Below are 19,268 nucleotides of genomic sequence, written 5' to 3'. Positions count from 1 at the left end.
GAGAGAGAGAGAGAGAGAGAGAGAGACTCCCATACTGTTTTGCATATTTCTCATTGGCAACACTATGCAACGACAAAAGTCAAAGGAAGCTAGTTGATTCGATGGGCGTGTAGCCGCGATTGATCGCGGCCTTAGCTTGTACCGGGCACACATTAGCCCGAAAGCTTGTGAGAAAAAAAAACTATCGCAGCTAGATATTTTACTGTTAGCAACAACGGATCGTGTTTAATGTGTGCATACAGGCTCGGTGAATTACACAGATGCTAATCAGCAAAAAAGACTGCCATTTCCATAACTGTCTAAAAGGTAAATTGGCCTTAGAGCACCACACAGTCTGTACGACCCTTTTTAGGTAACATAGGCTTTTTATTTCTTTCGTAGCGTGTCCAGGAATTATCAGTGAAATGCTTATTATAATAAAATCATGGTAATAAAAATAGCATAAGTAAATCTTGACACCGCTTTTATAGATGCTACTTATAAAAGACACCAAATATTCTTATTTCAACATATAGTATATGCATTGAGAATACTTCTACGCCCTACTACGTAGCGTATAGTAACCCAACATGTCTCAATTTTTGCCGAAATTAAAGACTGGAACCCGTGTTTCAGTAGTAGGCCTTGGTCCTGTAAGTTTCAACTTGGCTCAGAATTTGTTGAGCAATGGATTAAAGATACAGCCGTCAACTGACAACTTTCAATCGATCAAAGATTTGAAAATATAGCAGAAAAATATATAGTAGATTTAGTGAAATAGCAGAACATCGTATGAAATGTTTAATAGGATGACAACTACGCAAGGATTATCATGTTACTGTTACGCAGCCACCCGTTTCCGTCGCGCAATAAATGCTGCAAAAAAATACGACGCTCCAATGGGCAGATTGTAGAACATGCGGCATTTTTTCTATAAGATTTTCAACTTTACCTTTTGCTTCTCTAAAGAGTTCCAACAATTCTGACGCACGAGAAACGTTATTGTTCCTATTTGCGACTTCAACTCGTCGTAAGGAGCCATCTCGGGCGCTTTGTCTCCATAAAAAGCATATTAAGCTTCGTTACGAAAACGTAGTTACTATATATAAATGATAACTTAGAACACTCATTTTCACTTCAGCAGGATCTATGCGAGAAATAACCTCGATAGACATGGATCACTTTAGAAAAAAGCATCGCAGGGCCAGCGCAATCATATGGCCGATCTAAACACGAGGCAGGTGAGACAGAGAGACAAAAAAGAGAGAGAAAGCAAAATAGTAAGCATAACGTGAAAATGAAGGTGTACTTAAAGAATAACTATAGAAAAATGAGGATACCAATAAATGCTTTATTTAGCTTTTCACAAAGAACACTTCTTATTGGAGCTGAGTAATGTGTATCACAGTGTATGCCCTAATTACGTACCTGTCTGTTCACGTCACTTTCTGGATTTTTTCTCATGATGAACCCTTTGATGAAACTGTAACGTGCGAACACATAAAGTAACTTCGTTACTTGAAATGCCCAACTACAATAATTTTAATGTAGTAACTTATACGAGATAAATAGAAGACAAGCGCAGATTCAAAATAGGCAGCGCGATCCAATAACGCAGGCGTAAAAAGTTGTACAACTTCGAATGGAATCGTAGAAATGATCAATGCTTCTAAAAAGATAGATTTTAAAAATATACCTGCTAGATAGAAGCCTTTTGTGTTTTGAAAGCATTGTGTCGTGTATTAAAGGTACTATTGTGGCAGATGCTCTCGTCCTTCGAATAGACAATTCACAATGTAGAACTTGTGCAACGGCTGGTACCTGACACATGTAACGAGTCAGTAAATAAGCCTTAAGTAAATACAAATTCTTCCATCAGGAATCATCGCACAAAATAGCAATTTTCTTTTCTGGTTCGAGTCGAAACAACTCGTGCGAGCACCGGCTATGGCACTTCGGAAATGCCCTTGTGCAGGGGACCTTGACTGAAGCAAGCGATTCTAACGAGGCGTATCCCAGAGCCCCTTGCCCATTAATAAATCATTGGTAACGGATTTACTGTGTGTTAATCCTTCAGCATGCTTCGGGAATTGTGGTAGTAATTCCGCTTGGAATCATGTTGCTTCCCTTGAATAGCGATTATCCAGCTAAAACCATTGTTTTCAAAGACCCGAAAGTGTTTGTTGTTAATACACCAAAGTTGAAACATTTGTTCGTGCCTCAACTATAATTTCGAATCTGGTATGATATACTGACAGCATGAAAACAGCTTGTAATTTTCTTGGACAATAAAAAACACTTCTAAAGGAAGTCGTTATTTATATTATAGAGTAATGTAAATAATGACCTCCTTTATATATATAATAATAGTGCATAATATAATAATAATATATGTGTCCTGACAATAGCTAACTGTAGTCCACCCCCTTTGGGGGACCCTCGGAAAGGCATCCAGATAACTGCATAGGGAACAATGATTCTTATATCTAGCCGGTTTTTGCCCCAGCGCATATACAAGTATGACCTCTTCTACATCTTTGTTCTTCTCGATTATTTAAACTCCCTTTTTGATACACGTGTCTATTGCGTCATCATAGATATGCGATTTCGGATCGCTGACCTTGCATTTGCGTACCTGCGAATAATCTCCGCTGCCTTTCTCCGCTTTTCGAGCTCTCGCTCAGCCTGAAGACGCTTCCATGAACACTGAATCCGAATCGCTGTGAGAAAAAATTGTAAGAATCTAATTAGCGATAATCCACTTGATACGCAATGGTATTGATTGTAAACGTAAATGCATGTCCGCTCTTTGGAACTAAATAGCCCGCTTGTTCCAGTTGCTCTGCCCTACAATAGGCTGATACTAGATACTTTTTGCTTAGATGACCATTAAAGGAGGATCTTCTAACATAGCTCAAGGCGCGTACCAATGTTTAATGTTTGACCTTCATTAGCATTTTATGAGCTAAACGATTCAGCCAAACAATACTACCGAGAACAAAGTAAGTAGTCTTCGTCATCGAGCGGTTATGCTAGATGACGCTACACGCCCGTTTCCTTTGAGCGTTCAGACAATGCTGACGTCTATGGGTTCACATCTATTCTTAAACAAGTTATTGAAATTCGTATAATTATCTACTTGAGAAATGAACATATCAATAGAGGATCAACTTGATTGATCACTGTTCGAATGTGTAGGTTGCGAAATTAGGTACATTTTTAAAAATTTTCAGATAGGGTAATATGTTTAAGCACCGCCCATCAGCTGTGTCTTCTCTATTAGTTTAGTATCATCATAATAACTAGCCCTTGTTATTACTTCGAAGCTATATTAAACAACGTCAGACTCACTTAACCAAGACATAATAGTTGCTATAAAAGTATTACTGCCAAGCTGAAACTAACGATACCTTGTCGAAGATCGCTCCCTTCGATCCTATTATGTATTTGCCCTAAGATCAAATACGTTCCCGTGGGCTTTTTAGAAGACGATGAAAAAATTCAAAGGTAATAACGCAAGCAGTCATATTTAGCAGATAAATTCCATGTCCACGTACCACGTTTCTTCTATCAAAATTGAAGTCTTTGCCTTTTCGCTGGAGCCTATCACTACTAACATTTCAAACCGAAATTGAACGTACAGCAAATCTGATTCGACAATGACTATTCCTTCTTACAGATCCAGAATTTAGAGCATGCGAGAGTTTCGTATTGAAATTTCAATAGCTATACCAGAAAGGATTAGCTGGGCTAGTAAGACCTCGAAATAAAGTGATTTCATTTTACAAGTCTTATAGACAACAATTTAATTAAGAGCCTTTCCTAGTTTCAGGTGTATAGCCAATTCAGGTTAAGATATGGGTAACAAGAGGACGTGCGCAGCTTACGGTTCTCCAGCATTATCTGGATACAATGGAACTTTCGTGTAGAGCTTTCAGGTCTATCTCGTCTAGTCGTATTCCTTCCGACTATGAGTTTACCCAGAGACGTTCACATCATTAGGGCGCCTCAAGCTCAGCTCTTTCCCCTCTTCAGTAATCTATACCCGGTTTGCTTTCCTAATTTTTCTAGCGTGTTTTTTTCTGATGAGTGTCTTTTAGTTCACACGTTGACTGGCTGAATTGTTTATTTTGCCGGTGAAGGTCCGAACCGAATTGTAGATCGACAAATCCGGATCGTTTGAAATGGTGAAAATTCGTAGCTTAATGATGACACCAACAAAAATCGATGGGAAAAAATACGTGCTCGCGTAATGGAATTGGTTATGGTAATATTATTACTTCGATTGCGTAGTGGGCACTGGCTTTCGACCAAGACAAACCGCTCTTTCATTTTAGTCACAAAAACGCGTTTCATTAGTTACTTGTTGCGTGTAGCGTATCTAGATAATGATCCACGATTCATGTTAGTGATCCAAGGTCTATCCGTAACTGTGCGATGTGATCAGGCAGTGATGCTTCAACTCACCCGCTTTCTTCATATGTTTGTACCTTTTCCGAGCAATATAGGCCTGAATCTGTGATTGGATAAGCGTGGCAGGCGTCGACATACTGCGTATTCTTTCAGGTAGTAGCTCCGTAAACCTCCGCATCCATTTTTGGGGTTTGGAGTCCGCAGCTGTCTGACTTCTGGTTACTGGAAACATCTTATACGTAGAGCTGATCAAGAACGATCGTTAACTGGTAGTACGTGTTGACCTGCTCACACTCGTAGCTCGCCCGTAATCTACATTCAAAGGCGAACTATTGCCATCCTTTAGTCGCCATGTGTTCACCGTTAACTTCCAGCGTAGGCACAGGCGTTTACGTAGAAAAGATCCCTCAGATATCAATATTTATCGTACTCTTTTCGCTTTACTTTGCACAACCTTTCACAGCAGTTCGTCGTACAAAATGAGTAAAAAAATCGAGTTATGTAGCACCTAGAAACGGACAAGTATCGATCAAACTTCAGATCGCGTGAATTGCGATAGCTGCGTTCTACGTCGAATTTCGGCTGTTGTGTATCCTTTTCAAAGGTTGTTGTAATCCTTTTTAACAGGAACGAGCAGTTCAAAGCCGGAAAACCCAGCTGTAAACAATTCACAAGTTAGGAGAGACTGTCCTGTTAGCTGACGAGGAAGGAAAGCGACACTGCTACTACCCGACCGTGTATCTAACAATGAATAAATCGGTTTTCAAAAACGATAGACCCAGCGGGCATGTACCACCAACCACACTATTGTTATCCAATTGTCTAAGGTAATTTTTTCACAGCTCAGAATAAGAGAGAGAGGAATCCCGCCTTCTCTCCAGTTCTGGTCGCCTATCACTGTGTATTAACTGAGTATAGGATCTGTAAAACCAAGGAAAGTACGCTTGCCGTACCAAAAGGCAAAGCCAATGGGACTCTCCTCCCCTGACGTCCCCGATCGTAATGACCACGTCAGGGCGAGAACCATAAGACGAAGTCAGCCGTATGAAACACACCACTAGACCCATAGCCATCATCCCTAGCAGTGTTGTCGTACTGACAGCCTTCGCTGCTGCCGTTGGTTCCAACGCGAGAAGAAATACACCTATAGATAGAGACAGTCGATAGGAAACGCACGTGCGGATCGCATCGTCGGCCGGTGTAACGCGACATTCACGTAAATTGTCGCGTTTCGGCAGGGCCCATAGGACGCTCCGAAAGCAAACGCGTGAGCAGCTACTGACTCGAAGCGATCGGCGCGGATTATCCCGGCTGACGAATCTTGGATAAGAAGTAAAACAATGTTTTCAACAGACAATGAGTCCACAAACGGGCTCGCGGAATCTTCTGTAGAAACTGTATTGTAGAAGTCGATGAGTTAGGGGCCCAGTGGGGCCCCGATGTAGTGAAACGAAGAGAGCTCGTAAGCCCTTTGAATTCAATGTGTGGATACGAGACAGGGAGGTAAAAAATACAGAGGATCTGAAAAAGGGCTGTCACGCAGTGTGGCAGTGAGTCGATATATGCAGTCATACTGTATACATACGTAGCAGAAAACAGCGGAAAAACAGTAATGTCTCGTTTATTTGGACAGAAATAAAAACATACTAACACTGTAATGAATTTACTATTATAAGAGAATAAAAAGACACTCGACTATGACTCATACGATACCACACTTTTTTAAAGGAATCTAATTTCGTGAGAGTTCTCTAAAACGATGATTTACATAGGCGAAATGGAACCAGCTTGGGTCGGTGGATAGCAGTTATACGAACCCCATTCATAGAAAGCTCTATATTACTTATGCTGATAATTCGCCTGATTAATGAATGTTCGAATCGTGGCATTATAATTTATTAGACGGATAGAGAAGGGGGGGCATTATAGAGAAAATGGACCATTGAAATCGAACCTATAAACCATTATGGTCGATCAAATCGAAGGTGCATAATACAGTATGTTCTGTCTAATAGTATATAGAGGGCGTCAGCGGTAGCTATTTCATGGACGTGAGGCCAAATCCAAAATCCATCCCCCCATAACTTAATCGTTATCGTGTCGCGTACAGTGTGGAAGTTACACAACTCTTTGTATTTTCTAACAGAGACGTAACATAAAGAGCAACCCTGATCAGAATTCGTGCCGTTATAATTTTTGTCTAGATAGTTATCTCTGAATTTCTATACTTGTAGAAAATTCGGGGCACAATTTATAATTCATTATACTTCCACTTTGTTCACCTATATCTCCAAATGAGTTTTGATAAGATTATCATCGGTGAAGTCATTATCCGCCGTTACTTTTCTGTTTTCGTTCATGTTCCATACGTTCTTAGTTATTAGGAAAGGAACTATCCTTTTCATACAATATACCATATAGGTGCATGTAGAGTCAATAGTGATGAAAGTGTGCTTTTGTCCTTCAGCCGGTCACTACTCACACGCAATAATAGTCTTACTAGCTAACTCCTATGGATCACCCTTTGCTGTTTCTGTCACGCAAATTCCAACCCCTGTCCCCTCTCTCCCTTTTATGAAATTTATTGAAGATAGACTTCTCGCTAGAACTTAATGCCAGATTTTTTCGCCTGCAACAACAACAACCACCGAATGAGCAGTAGCGGAAGTCGTTGACCAAGTCGAATAAATTGAGTAAAAAATTTTTTCCTAGTGGTTCTGTCGTTAAACTCTTCAGAACAAAAGAACTCGAAGTTCCCATAATGAATGTTTCTTGAGGGCAACTGGTGTTCCGTCTCGTAGGGAAGTTCTTATAGGTAGCACTTTTAAATTTAATAACGATAGTACTAGGATATACATTGCATCGACCTTGAGGATACAATGTACAACGTACTTTTGTCTCTATTTAATGTATGGGTCTCCCATTTTACAGTTGGTTTAGCGGTGTTACAAAGCTAGCCCGAAGTATAGCTTAAATTCTGTTTAACTAACCTGCTTAAAATTACTTAAATTTTAGGTAATAATAATAATTACGATTATTATTATTACTTTTTATATGTTTCTTTTTGTTACGATTGTTATATGTTGAAGTGATACACAACTGTGAATAATTGATGGTTTCCGCCTCCTAAATCACTAACGAGCTAATACCCTATACTTAACCACAGTATCAGTTCCTATTGGTATCAGTAAGGGACGTGAGAAACTTACCTTTTCCCTCGTTGTATACTATATCGATGTGTGTGTTTAAAAAAATTTCTTTTTTAATTAAGATAGGTCTGCAATTATATAATCAATAAGCAAGGAGGCAATTATGAAATAACCTTACCATTACAAGTGTATTATTGGCTGACCAATTTTAATTAAGTTCATCAGGTAACGAAGTAGCTTTGCTAAGCTCGCTCTCAATGATTTATGAGACCCTATAAAACTTAACAATGACCTTTACGATCATTGTTATTAGACGCCTAACATTAGATTATGTATTTTTCAAGCGCCGACGACAGTTCGAAGTGATCAGTCGAAAACGACAGTGGACTCCTAGGAAGAACATCCCTCTACCCACAGACGCTTGAGTAACGCATGAACTAGCCTGGATATAATTAACATCAAAATGACAGCTAACGGCTGTTTAGCCGACTCAATTTTTGTATTTTTTCCTGACATTTCGAGTTGACACATTTTATTCTAATTGGAGTTATCCCTTCTGTTAGTCAGGTATAGCGATAGGCAAGTAGCGAAGCCAAGCAGTGGATGCAGTCATAGACATCTGGCCTATGATGTTCATAGGCTCCTTCCGGATAGAAGTGTCTACCGGTAACGTGATAATTAAGGGGACCTAATTTCAGAATATATATATCGAAAAAGGTGAAAAAAGACTTTAACTGAATATTGGAGCAGGATATCGAAAATTCCGGCGCCTGACTATCATGGTTTGTCTCATAGTATTCTCGTAGCTACCGGCCAGTCTTTTTTGGCGATGCCGGCCCGAACTTATTACCACAATGCTTAGAGCACCTGAAGGAATACCAAAGACGGTCTGTGTTTTCTGCTCGCCCAACTGCGTTTGGTACGTGTTAAAGCGATTTTTTTTAGAAATAATATTCTAATTGGCTTATATTTAGAAATTTACCTTATTTAATATAACGTAAAAGGCGCCTAACTAATTCCGATAATAGCAATACTTGTGTGGGATAGGTAACGACCCACTACGTATGCGGGCTCGGTCTAGGCGGCTAGAATATTATGGGGGAAAATTTCTACCCAGAGCTTGGAGTTGTGCTCATTTTAAGCACCTTGACTGAAAGGAATGTGTCTATTAGCCGACCCCAGGCAAGAAGCAACCCCTGACAATGCTATCTTCAATGGAAAGTGTTCCATTGTTTGTCGACTAGTTTGAGACCATGTTCAGGTCCTCTCATCCTTAACAATAGCCATTTATTTATATTACGTTCCCAGTTCATCCCGGCGCTCGTTCATTGAAATACTCGTATTATGACGGAGTTCACCGAATAGCTAAAAGGTCAGATGCTGAACATCAGATTTCCTTTAAATGCCTTATTCGAACCCAGTAGAGGCTTTGTGTCGAGCCCTTAATCCGATGCAACATGTTACACTACAAACAAGACGAATCTCAAATTAAGGGCCCGCCTGAGGTCCAGGAATAACGATACTCACACTAATCGGACTACAGTTAGAACTTTCAGTAGGGAAAGTCCTTCAGACTATACCGATTCCGAGAACTCGCTCACACAATAATAATCATAGTAATAACCAAAAGCGTTATAAAGAAATAGGGCTAGCCGGGTTCTGTTCGATCCACGATTTCCACCATAAACCAGAACACAATGGATAAATATTTTTTTTTTCCTTTTCGCCAATAGTAAAGCAAAGTTTGCTTTGTATGCATCACTTCACTGGCTGCATATGTTTGATATAGAATAGATATAGAGTAGTAAACACTGAATTGGATTGAGTAGAATGGAAGGGGGAGCCGACGGTCAGCAATACGATGGGACCAAAGGAAGAAATAGCCTAGATACGAAAGCAAATGAATCATGAAGCTTGATCACAATGGAAAGCGGAGAAATGCAGGAAACGGATAGTAGATTTATATATTTGACGGGCGAGCCTCGACGTCCAAGTTGCTTGCTGAAAGAGATCGGAGGGGGATCATTGTTTCGAGTCTCGAAAATACACTATTTTTATGTAAAAAACAAACCTTATATTTGCATATCGAAAAATTAAAGCAAACATTTTTGATAGTTTCAAATAGTACTACTAAGCTAAGCGTACGCCGATGGCGTTCTGCCGTTTCTACGGCAATACTGGCAATACCCTCTTGCCATACTGTAAAACCCCCACGATCTCCGGGCGAAAAATTATGAAGAAAACAAGTGACCTTTGCATTCTCTCATTGGAACTAAATCAATATTATTAAAAAGCTCTCTAAAAAGAAAGTATCTAAGAAGTATTAGAAGAAGAAGAAACAGATGACAATCTGATAGTGCAACAATCGGGTTTCCCCGATTGTTGCACTTGCCATTCCAAGTTCTCTCAACTTTTGCCAAGTAGGTAAGACGTAGGTGGTCTGGCATCGCCATGCTGGAAAACGACGTCTTTCTGTTGGCTTATATGTCATAATCTTGTTGGCAGTCTTTGGCTTTACCTTTGACCACGAAGTATACATATTTTTTTGGTTTCGTTTTTTATTTGCAGACAATTATCTCATGTAATACATTTTTCATTACCCGTGATAAATTGTTTTTAAGATACGATCGAATACATCTTTTGTTCGTCTTCATTCATGTGGCACATAAATATTGAATCCTATTTGCTTTCAAACTATTTGGCAGTGAATGTCTAATTTTTGTTGAATCCATGACTATTCACAGGTCGGCCTTGCTAAACTCTTGATAATAATTTCAGCAACTTTTTCCATAATTTATTGACTGCTAGGGAAGCATCTTGTACATCGAAATTCCGAGAACAAAAAGCGGCACAACTATCTTTGGGTCTTTTCTTCCGATCTTGGACAACAAGAGTTTTTTTTCTGGGCCGGGGCAGAATTTTTGCCCTACTATAGTTTGCTAAAACCTTAGTTATCTTTAGGGCGCCTTATCCTAAGCTTTAATAGAGAATTTCTAAAAATTTTAATATTGCTGCTGCCGCCACATCTCAGCTTTCAAAGGACATCGACTTCGACCCGATACGACTTCTATTACGTAAAATATGTGATTTAAATTGATTCTGGCCAACATCATGGCCAGTATTTTTTTGACAGAGTAAGTTTCGAGAATAGGATCGCTGCAAACGCGTTTGTGACGTATATTAGAATGGCGTCAAAGGAAAATGCAGAATGCTTTTAGAAGGTCCGAATAGTTAGGAATTCTAAAATTTCTTTTTTTTTAACAAGTTTTTTTTTTAAATCAAACCGCAGATCTAGCGAAGATGATCCTAGCATTGCTGCTTAAGGTGCTTACGAAGCGAAAAATAAATTTGAAGACGCGTAAAAATAACGCATGGTAAACGAAGTCAATTAAAGACGCATTTACTAAAAGGAAACAGAAAATGAAAAAAATATATATAAAGATAAATGTGTCGATAGTCTAGAAAAGGATGTAACTATATTTTTGCGGAGCGCGAAGAAGGAACTTCTGTCAATATTACCAACGAATAATCATTATTTCTCATGTATGGAAAAACACCTCAATTAATAAGAACTTTACTGGTAATCAAAGAAACTATTGCTCCCTTAAAGCCGTTGTCGCTAAATCAGTAAAACATATTAGTTAATGCGACTACTGTAATAAAACGTGGACGGTGTGTTTAAAGTAGGGAAATTGAGCAGTATTATTCGTTTATATTGTTCTAAATTAACAATGGAAGGCCATAATCAAACCAGGGCGTAATAAAAAAAAATTGGCAAAATGCTCCGAACTGTGGAAGCCCTGAGTGGCCTCGAAACGATGCTATGTCTTCGAGAATCCACGATGACGATTGCCATTGTTCTGTTATCTTGGGCATCAATATAATACATTGTCATTAGTAGTTATACCAGAGCAACTATATGTAGCGTAAATGGAAAAAATGAGTTGTTAGTCCTTATTTAAATAAGCTAAAGCAGGCATGAGGTAAGAACAAGGCACTAAATAAGGCTATCCAGAAGAAGACAAACATCACAAGAAGTGATTTGGTTAGTCTTCTGCGAAACGATTCACGATTGCGATGAAGATGTGAATGTTTCGTAGACGAAAAACAAATAGTAAATAACCGTAAATACAAGTAAACAAAGCTACAATTAAAAAGGTCAATGAGAAAAAACATGACTCACAACCACATATAAACAATGAGAGGTTGTTAATTAGTAGAGATTACCGTGCGAAAATCAATGGAGATTGCTCCTGCAATGTAGTATGCCAGATCAGTCCACCTACCGATCTGGTTTTAACGTAAACACTCATCGCGCTGATCTATTTCATATATTTTGGTCAGAGGCACATTTGAAAGCCAACGGCTCATAAATAATGGAGCGCTCCTGTAAAATCGAAAACAAAGTGAATGACTGTTGATCTCTGTTATTTGTCAGCCTTAACGAAGTTTTGCCTCCGTTAGAGAATGATGAACTGGTTGAGAGCACACTTCACTAAATAATAGAATAATAATAATAATAGGAGGGCGTGACTATATGCGTATGAGTTCCAGCGTACGCACCTCACGGCTTCGGTAGTAGCAAAGCTGAGAGACTCCAACGTCGAAGGTCCTGAAGAAGTCGAGCATTGGCTAAGGGAGAATAATTTAATATGCGAAGCCTCACACGAACAACAACTAACCGAAGTAACGAGTTTACTGCTAAAGACAAAACATGTCGGCAGCGGTAACAACCAAAACGTACCAGCTAGTTAAATCGAGAAATAGTGGCTGACACCAAGAACAAAAAACCTTAATTGGTATCAAAAGATTAGCAGCTGAGGTCGAGATGTATACATATGTAGATCTTAAAGTAACAAACGTTTATCCATATACCATTAATAGATAATAATAAATAAATAATAATAATAAAAAAAAAAAAAAAACGATAGCACGATATTCGAGTAACGTCCCAGGGTGTTGGGGATCAAATCTGCAAACGTGTGACTTACTTCATTCTAGATCAATCCCATTTAACTCTGGAGAAAACATGCGTTATATCGTAGCGAAACGGAGAAAGACCACTTTAACAGAATCGCTATATGTATTATGGAAACCTTAATTTGGTCCGGTCGATTGCAGGCGCTCGCTTGCGTTCATTACCGGTAATGTTTTCGTTCCCTAAGTGGGTAACTGCGATCAACAACTCAGCGATACCTATTAATTATAGTATGATGATGAGCCATGTCGTTCTTGCAGTGCCTTCTACACGAACAGCAACTGATAAAGAACACCGCGGTAGGAACCGATGTTCGGTACCGTTGTTATGAACTGACGTCCATAATAGAAACAAAACAGCAAAGACGTTGACGTCAATCGAGGGTTTCGTACTGAATCGAGACTACCATGACTAATCATTTTGTTACGTGCGTATGACTCACGTACACAGAAATGACATGTAATCTGTTAGATTAATAGTAGACAGCATCCGCCCCGCTTTGGTCGAGCAACGTAAAACGATCTTCATAAATTTTTAGCTCCATAGTCGGGACTAGGTTTTAGTTTTTTTTTTTTTTTTTTTTTTGGTTATTTTTAACGCTTCCGACCATTTTTACTGTGCGAGTTTTTGTTCGAAATTACCTATTCGGTGTAATACTAAGGAGCGGGACCCACTAGAAAGTCTAGCCGAAGTGGGCTTCACTGAACTTAGCTGAAATTTTTCCAACAGACCCATCAAACGGCATTTGCGAAAGCTGAAATATGAACGAGCGATTGCCACATGTTTACGGTTACTACGGCACCGCACTCCAGGCGACGCACATTAGCGATTCAAATTTGTCTATTCGTTGTGAAGGACGATGAAATATCTGAGAACGAAGCATAAAAATCACTTTAGGGTTATTGGGACTTGGCCGTCGTGACTCGTTTGTATCAAACAGCTTGACAACACGGTGTGTCCACATGAACACTTTTTGTCTTAGAAAATACACATAATAATAATAATACTTGGTGCATATATAGCATTTTAAGTTCATGATGTATAATTTAAGTAGTTTATTTCATTTTTCGACGCACTTTCGATTATTATCTTTATATAGATAAGTTTCGAAGTCATCTATTATGTAGAATCAAGAATTTGCTCTCATGCGAAGTCTAACTGGAACGGGCCTTGGGTTTGTCCAACACTTACGAACACACAACTCAAGATGCGGCATAGAAATCTAAAAAGTAACTATTAACATTGTTTTTCGTTTATTCTTTATTTTTCTGATCATCAATATATAGTAACTATTTCTGCTAGGGTTAAGATCTGATCCAGTGTGCCAGCATGGTCGTTATTTTTGGTCACCATGGCAACGAACTCACAGAGGCGCATTGGCTACCCAGATCACGTCGTTCATTATATGAATAGTCGAAAATGCAGATCCTTGAGTGAACGACCTTTTACAACATATTAAGTCAATCGCCTAACCTAGAAACGTTTTCGCTTTGTCTCGCTTGTTCCCTTCCCCTACGACAGAGTTCGGTACGTCTGTCTAGCGTTGCTTCCAGGACCTGTCATGGTGGACCAAGCTGTTTAGGCTCGTTTGACTTGAAGCAACGTGGCTGAAACTTGATTTACCTGCACTGTTTAGCCGAGATCGACGACGGAATACTTCAGCCGCTCCCGTTTTCAGAGGTCAGTTTGTATGCTAGTAAACGAATATATATATATATATATATTCGTTAAAACGTCTCGAAGGAAGTCAGCTTACAGTTTGCTTACGCATTAGCATTATAGTTACACTATTTTTTAAATAAAATAAAATAAACACACATTTGTGAGAAATATTTCTCTCAGTACCTACTGCCTTAGATTTAAGTGGACTTCGATTATAGCCCCGGGCATATTAGTAGTCGTATCCTAGCCTCATATCAAATCGCCTATAGAATTAAGCTGTTAGCATCATTCAGCTGAGTCAGCAGCATTCTCCCTAGGATCACCAATAAGCCGCGCGACAGCCCATAAATTAAGAGATGCTATGCAACGTGATGTTCGCTAAATGTCGAACAAACAACAACGGATACTTTTAAGTTCTATCTCATTGTCTTCATCGCGAAAATTACATGACGTTAAGCTACTAACTATGAAAATTTAAAAAACTGGTACACCATATTGTCACACACATGCGTCCAGTTAACCCAAAATCAAATTGGGCAATATATATAATCCCGAAAAGTTTAAGAAACCCATCTCTACACCACTTCTAGAATGGACAGCTGTACATCCAAGTATGGAATTAAGTTACACCGTCTATAAGAAGGGACGCTACGCTTGAAAATATTAGCAAATAAGTTACGCGAGATAACTTTAATAAAATGCTTCCCTATAATCCTGTGCAAAATGCCTCCTTTCACTAAGTCTAACACGAGGCGGTCGGTTCGATACTATGAATATATAGATAGATAGATAGGATAAGATCTCCGTGGTTGAAACACCATAAGTTATGAGGGTTCATCGTCGTCCAGTCCCGTGACGTTGACTAAATGATTCTGTAATATCTTATATTGTACATTTCATATTTTACAGGCTGGCGTCAGAGAGATTGTCATCATTTGACTGTAGTGCGACTATGTACTTGTCCTTCTAAAACGAAGCTAAACAGATACCAGAGTAACATTTTTGGCACATGGACGGTCATAATGCTTGTTAAGAGAGAATAGTTGCCAGTCCTCCTCGCCTATATTCAGCGTACGTCGAGAAGTGCCTAGAAAAATCAACTATCTCATCTTGATTTATCTCTAGCCGCCTAGTTTCTTTCTGACATATTACTGCAAAACATGAAAACATCTTGTCCTTTTTAAATTTAGCTTCCCTAGGCTGGACGGCTGTATCAATGCACCCATTATAGTGAAATCCTAAAATACTTCGGTGCGCACACGGTACGACCATTGGAAATGTTACCATTACGCAGATATGCGCCTTCATTGTGGCTTATACTGTAAATGACCTAAACGATTTACTATTTCATATTCCCAGATACTTAGAAATATCTACAAATCAATTTGTCAAGACAGATTTACGCACTAATTATAACTTACTCAATGGCTAAGGTCCTTAACACAGACCTAGCTATACGCACCTTAACTGTAGGTTTTGTGCATGATGAAAAACGATGTAGCACTCGAGAGCATTGAGAATGCTTAGCGTCTCCTTAGGCGATAAGCACAAGAATATAAGGTTTACATTTTAAGAGGCAAATACTCTGAGGTAATGGATTAAGGTATTCTAAGTTTTCCTATAACTCCGTATCACCGTTCAAAGAAATCAGGAAGAGCGCTGCATTAAAAAAAAAAAATGATCGTTACTTGAGAACGAGTAATTGCAACGAATGTTGAATTAAAAGATATACTAACTGTTGGATAGGGCACGCTTTCAACTACAAACATATTTCGTATAAACTTAAACCATATTATCTTCCCATCTTCTTCCGAGTCTATGTGTCGCAATAGTTTTACTAGACTGAAGTTTTAGTATGCAATGTAATATTATAGCAATAGGTCGATTGCGCGTCACAATAAAAAGTGTGGAAAAAAAAACGTGTAACGTGTACTACGCGGCCTTTGTAGTGGACACTAACGGCCCAATAGCCGTGCAGCAAAATGCTAAATACATAGCACAATATACCGTGTAGTAAATTGAAGAACGTCTGTACTCAAACTTCTACTTAGAACCTTTTCTAAATCGAAACGTCTGGAGGGCGAAGCAAACACAAAAACAACTTTATGGTTTACTGAAAGCTCTGTAGTCAATTTTTATCGAGAGTATCAAAGAGATTGACAGAACACATTGAGCAGTGGCAGCAACAGGGTAACAAGCTGTATGCTTACAAATGATCAGTGATTAATCGAGATGATTGATTCTTCGAACGTTAATTGTTTGATTAACTCTATGAGCTAAAAGCAGGCAATTGAAGTCAATTATAACTAGACCGGCTCAGTTTTCAAACCGAACCTGCACTATATTCGAAAAAAAACCGCGCAAGGCAATAACCTCTGCTGCGATATAAGGTGATCAGTTCCATTCGGTGACAGAAATAAACCTTAGCTTGGCTTAGGCTTCGGCGCATATACATGCGGTACGTCATAATTTTTAAAGTATCACGTCACTGGCTAGTCGTGGTTTAGTTGTTCCACGCTGAGCGAAAGGTATACGTATCCATACATACAGAAACGTGCTTGCATTGATGAACCAGCCCAGCGGAGTTTCAAACCATCAGAGTAAAAAAGATCTAAAATCCTTGCACTCCTAGATGCCGTGCAAGAAAAACGAAGCTTAATAATGGGGTCAGCGCTCTCTATATAGCACATGAATCCTAAAAATATAGTATACACGCATGCGCACACGAAAACGATTTTCTCGAAGATGCATTCGCGATCCAACCTTGCAGGTAAATTCAGGTTCTATTTTAGCTGCAGCAATTTAAGCATACTCCTCTCGAAGTTTAACTCTTTTGCCAACTGGTATTATGTCTCTGCTAGAAAATGTCTAGAATTGCATGTACAGCTTAGCCTCAGCCAGGTAGCAACATCAAATATGTAGAAATAGTACTTTAAGAACAGATGTCGACGGCATGTGCTTAAGGGTGACGAATATATTTGCGTTCTTGTGAAAGAACAATAACCGACCAGGTCCTTAAAGTCAAGCACGCTAATTGCTTTTTTTGTTGTTTATTCCCATCATCCTTCCTGTTATCGTTGTTGCTGTTCTTCTTATTCTCTATAGTCACTTTTGCTACCAGAACAACAACAACAACAATTTTTCGCTATGTTGTGCGCAAGCAGACAAGCCATTGCCTGCCTGTCTGTCTTCACCAGAAATTGCCCTCCGACAGTGAAACGACAAGGCACGCGCAATTTTCTCACTTCCGATGATTGCGTCGGACCCTCGGCACTGATGGCAACGCATGGACGGGGAACAATTTTAACAAGACCACAACAGCAGAGACAGCTGAAGTTGCGGTAGCAGCAGCCCAACAAGGAGAAGCATGCACGAGCCCACAGCGAAAAGACATTTATCTGTCTCACGGCGGATGCTTGTTGCGAGTATTTTTTTCGAGGTGCGTTACACAGGGAAAACACACTTGGTCCCGCCTCAATTGCCTATCGATACCGCTTACGACTTAAATGACCAATAGAAAGATCAAAACGATCATCTAGCCGATTGTCGAACGGCCAGCAACAACGCCAACAATGGCTGGAGTCGAGCCCATTGAAGGAAACGCAATCAACTGTAATTGAATCTGGTATATATCCGTTCGATTCCGGTGGCTCGTTCTTGGGCAGATGCAGTATTGTCTTGAACACACGTCGACTATAAACGTTTACTGTATTATAGCCTGGTGCAATTTTTGCTTTGGAGTGACAGTGTCAAAAATCAAAGCTCCCGGGACAATTTACAACGTTTATGTATTACAACAGGAGTATACCCATGTGTATCTCTGTGAGCTACCGTTGTATCCATCTATCGCTACCCTTTGCCATGTTAGACAATTCAATTAACCATCTCTTTGGCCATTTTTTAACAACACACAAAACGCAGTCAAATACTACTGACGAAATAGAAGATAATGAATTTTCCAGGTCTCTAGAAAAACATCGCTCGATGTTGAGCTACGATACTTTTATGTCGGAAATAAGCGCCTGCTAAAAAGACGTATTTTGGCCTTTTAACAACTAGAAGTACTGAAAAAATAGGCCTATAAATCGTCAGCGCTATTAACAGTGCAAAAATCGGGACAAACCAACGTGGCAAAAAAATACTCCGTAAAATACTCGCGGCCCCGGAAGACGAGTCGCTATTAACCAACCGATTCGTCAATAACGAAAGACAATTATTTTCCTTTACAATGACAGCGATAATTCTTCTAAGGCCTATACGCTAGATAAAAAGTCTTTGTACAGAAAGCATTCATTCACCTGGGTGAAAATCGAGTTTCCATTTTTTTGGAACGTTCCCTGTAAACGGATTTACGTCCCTTTGCGCGAGTCACCCCACACATGCCTATGCTTGATTTCGTTTCATGGCACATAAGGATCAAGTCTCAATAAGCGTGATCTCGCAAAAAATATCTATTTTTTCTCTACAACAATGTTTCTTTCAGGTGTGTAATAGAATGCAAGGGATGACGATTTTCTCCATTATAGCAAAATATTTTCAGCACTTACAACTCATATGCCCAGATTGGTTATCGGTAGGTTTTCCTTGAAATATCAATAAGGATAACGTGCTTTGAAACCGTTCATCGGGTTTGTAATATAGATCTGTTTGTCAGTGACATTGTTTCGCAAGCTTCTCTGCATGTGCTACTTAAGTATGTAGATTTATAAAAATAAACCAATAAACATATTTAATCCGTCATTCTGACTTTTTTTTGACTTATTACACCATTGACTCCAAGGAACGGGAGGAGGACGGTAGAGAAAGACCGAGAAGTAAGCGTCTAAACCCTTTATAGAACAGAGTAGATTAATTATATCGGCGTTGGTTTGAAAGGACCGTGAAGACGCGCAGAGAGCGCCCGCAAAAGAAAAAGCTCAAATCTTTATAAAACAAATTTTCCGTCGACTTTGTAAAGTAAACCCAACATCCGTTACAATCGTCTTTTCTTTGAAACTTTCCAAATCACAATAAAAAAAAAATCACCAATTTACTATTTACTACTAGATTTACGATTCTGTTATTCTGGCCGAACTTGAGCTTGGTCG

General features: G+C 39.3%; 1 protein-coding gene and 1 long non-coding RNA gene across 4 annotated transcripts in view; one reads left to right on the top strand and one right to left on the bottom strand.

Moving 5' to 3' along the window:
- LOC111269352 (unconventional myosin-Ic-A) overlaps window positions 1–5,173 on the bottom strand; it is a 10,710-nt gene extending 5,537 nt beyond the window's left edge. For all 3 annotated transcript variants that reach the window (XM_086972058.1, XM_086972057.1, XM_086972059.1), the window contains exons 1-3: window positions 4,447–5,173; window positions 2,615–2,699; window positions 1,408–1,462 (exon numbers count right to left, since the gene is read on the bottom strand). In XM_086972058.1, the coding sequence (XP_086828184.1) occupies window positions 1,408–1,462; window positions 2,615–2,699; window positions 4,447–4,624 (318 nt within the window). In that variant the 5' untranslated portion in view covers window positions 4,625–5,173. The remainder of the gene's footprint in view (window positions 1–1,407; window positions 1,463–2,614; window positions 2,700–4,446) is intronic.
- Window positions 5,174–8,372: 3,199 nt separating this feature from the next.
- Window positions 8,373–18,921, top strand: LOC111269354 (uncharacterized). Its single transcript, XR_002685735.2, has 3 exons — window positions 8,373–8,460; window positions 14,041–14,199; window positions 15,091–18,921. It is a non-coding gene; the product is annotated as an uncharacterized LOC111269354 (long non-coding RNA).
- The last annotated feature ends 347 nt before the right edge of the window (window positions 18,922–19,268 follow it).

The sequence above is a fragment of the Varroa jacobsoni genome, unplaced genomic scaffold (genome assembly GCF_002532875.2).
Source record: "Varroa jacobsoni isolate VJ856 unplaced genomic scaffold, vjacob_1.0 scaffold_1381, whole genome shotgun sequence".
Taxonomy (NCBI): domain Eukaryota; kingdom Metazoa; phylum Arthropoda; class Arachnida; order Mesostigmata; family Varroidae; genus Varroa; species Varroa jacobsoni.
This window is presented reverse-complemented; position numbering and strand designations above follow the sequence as displayed.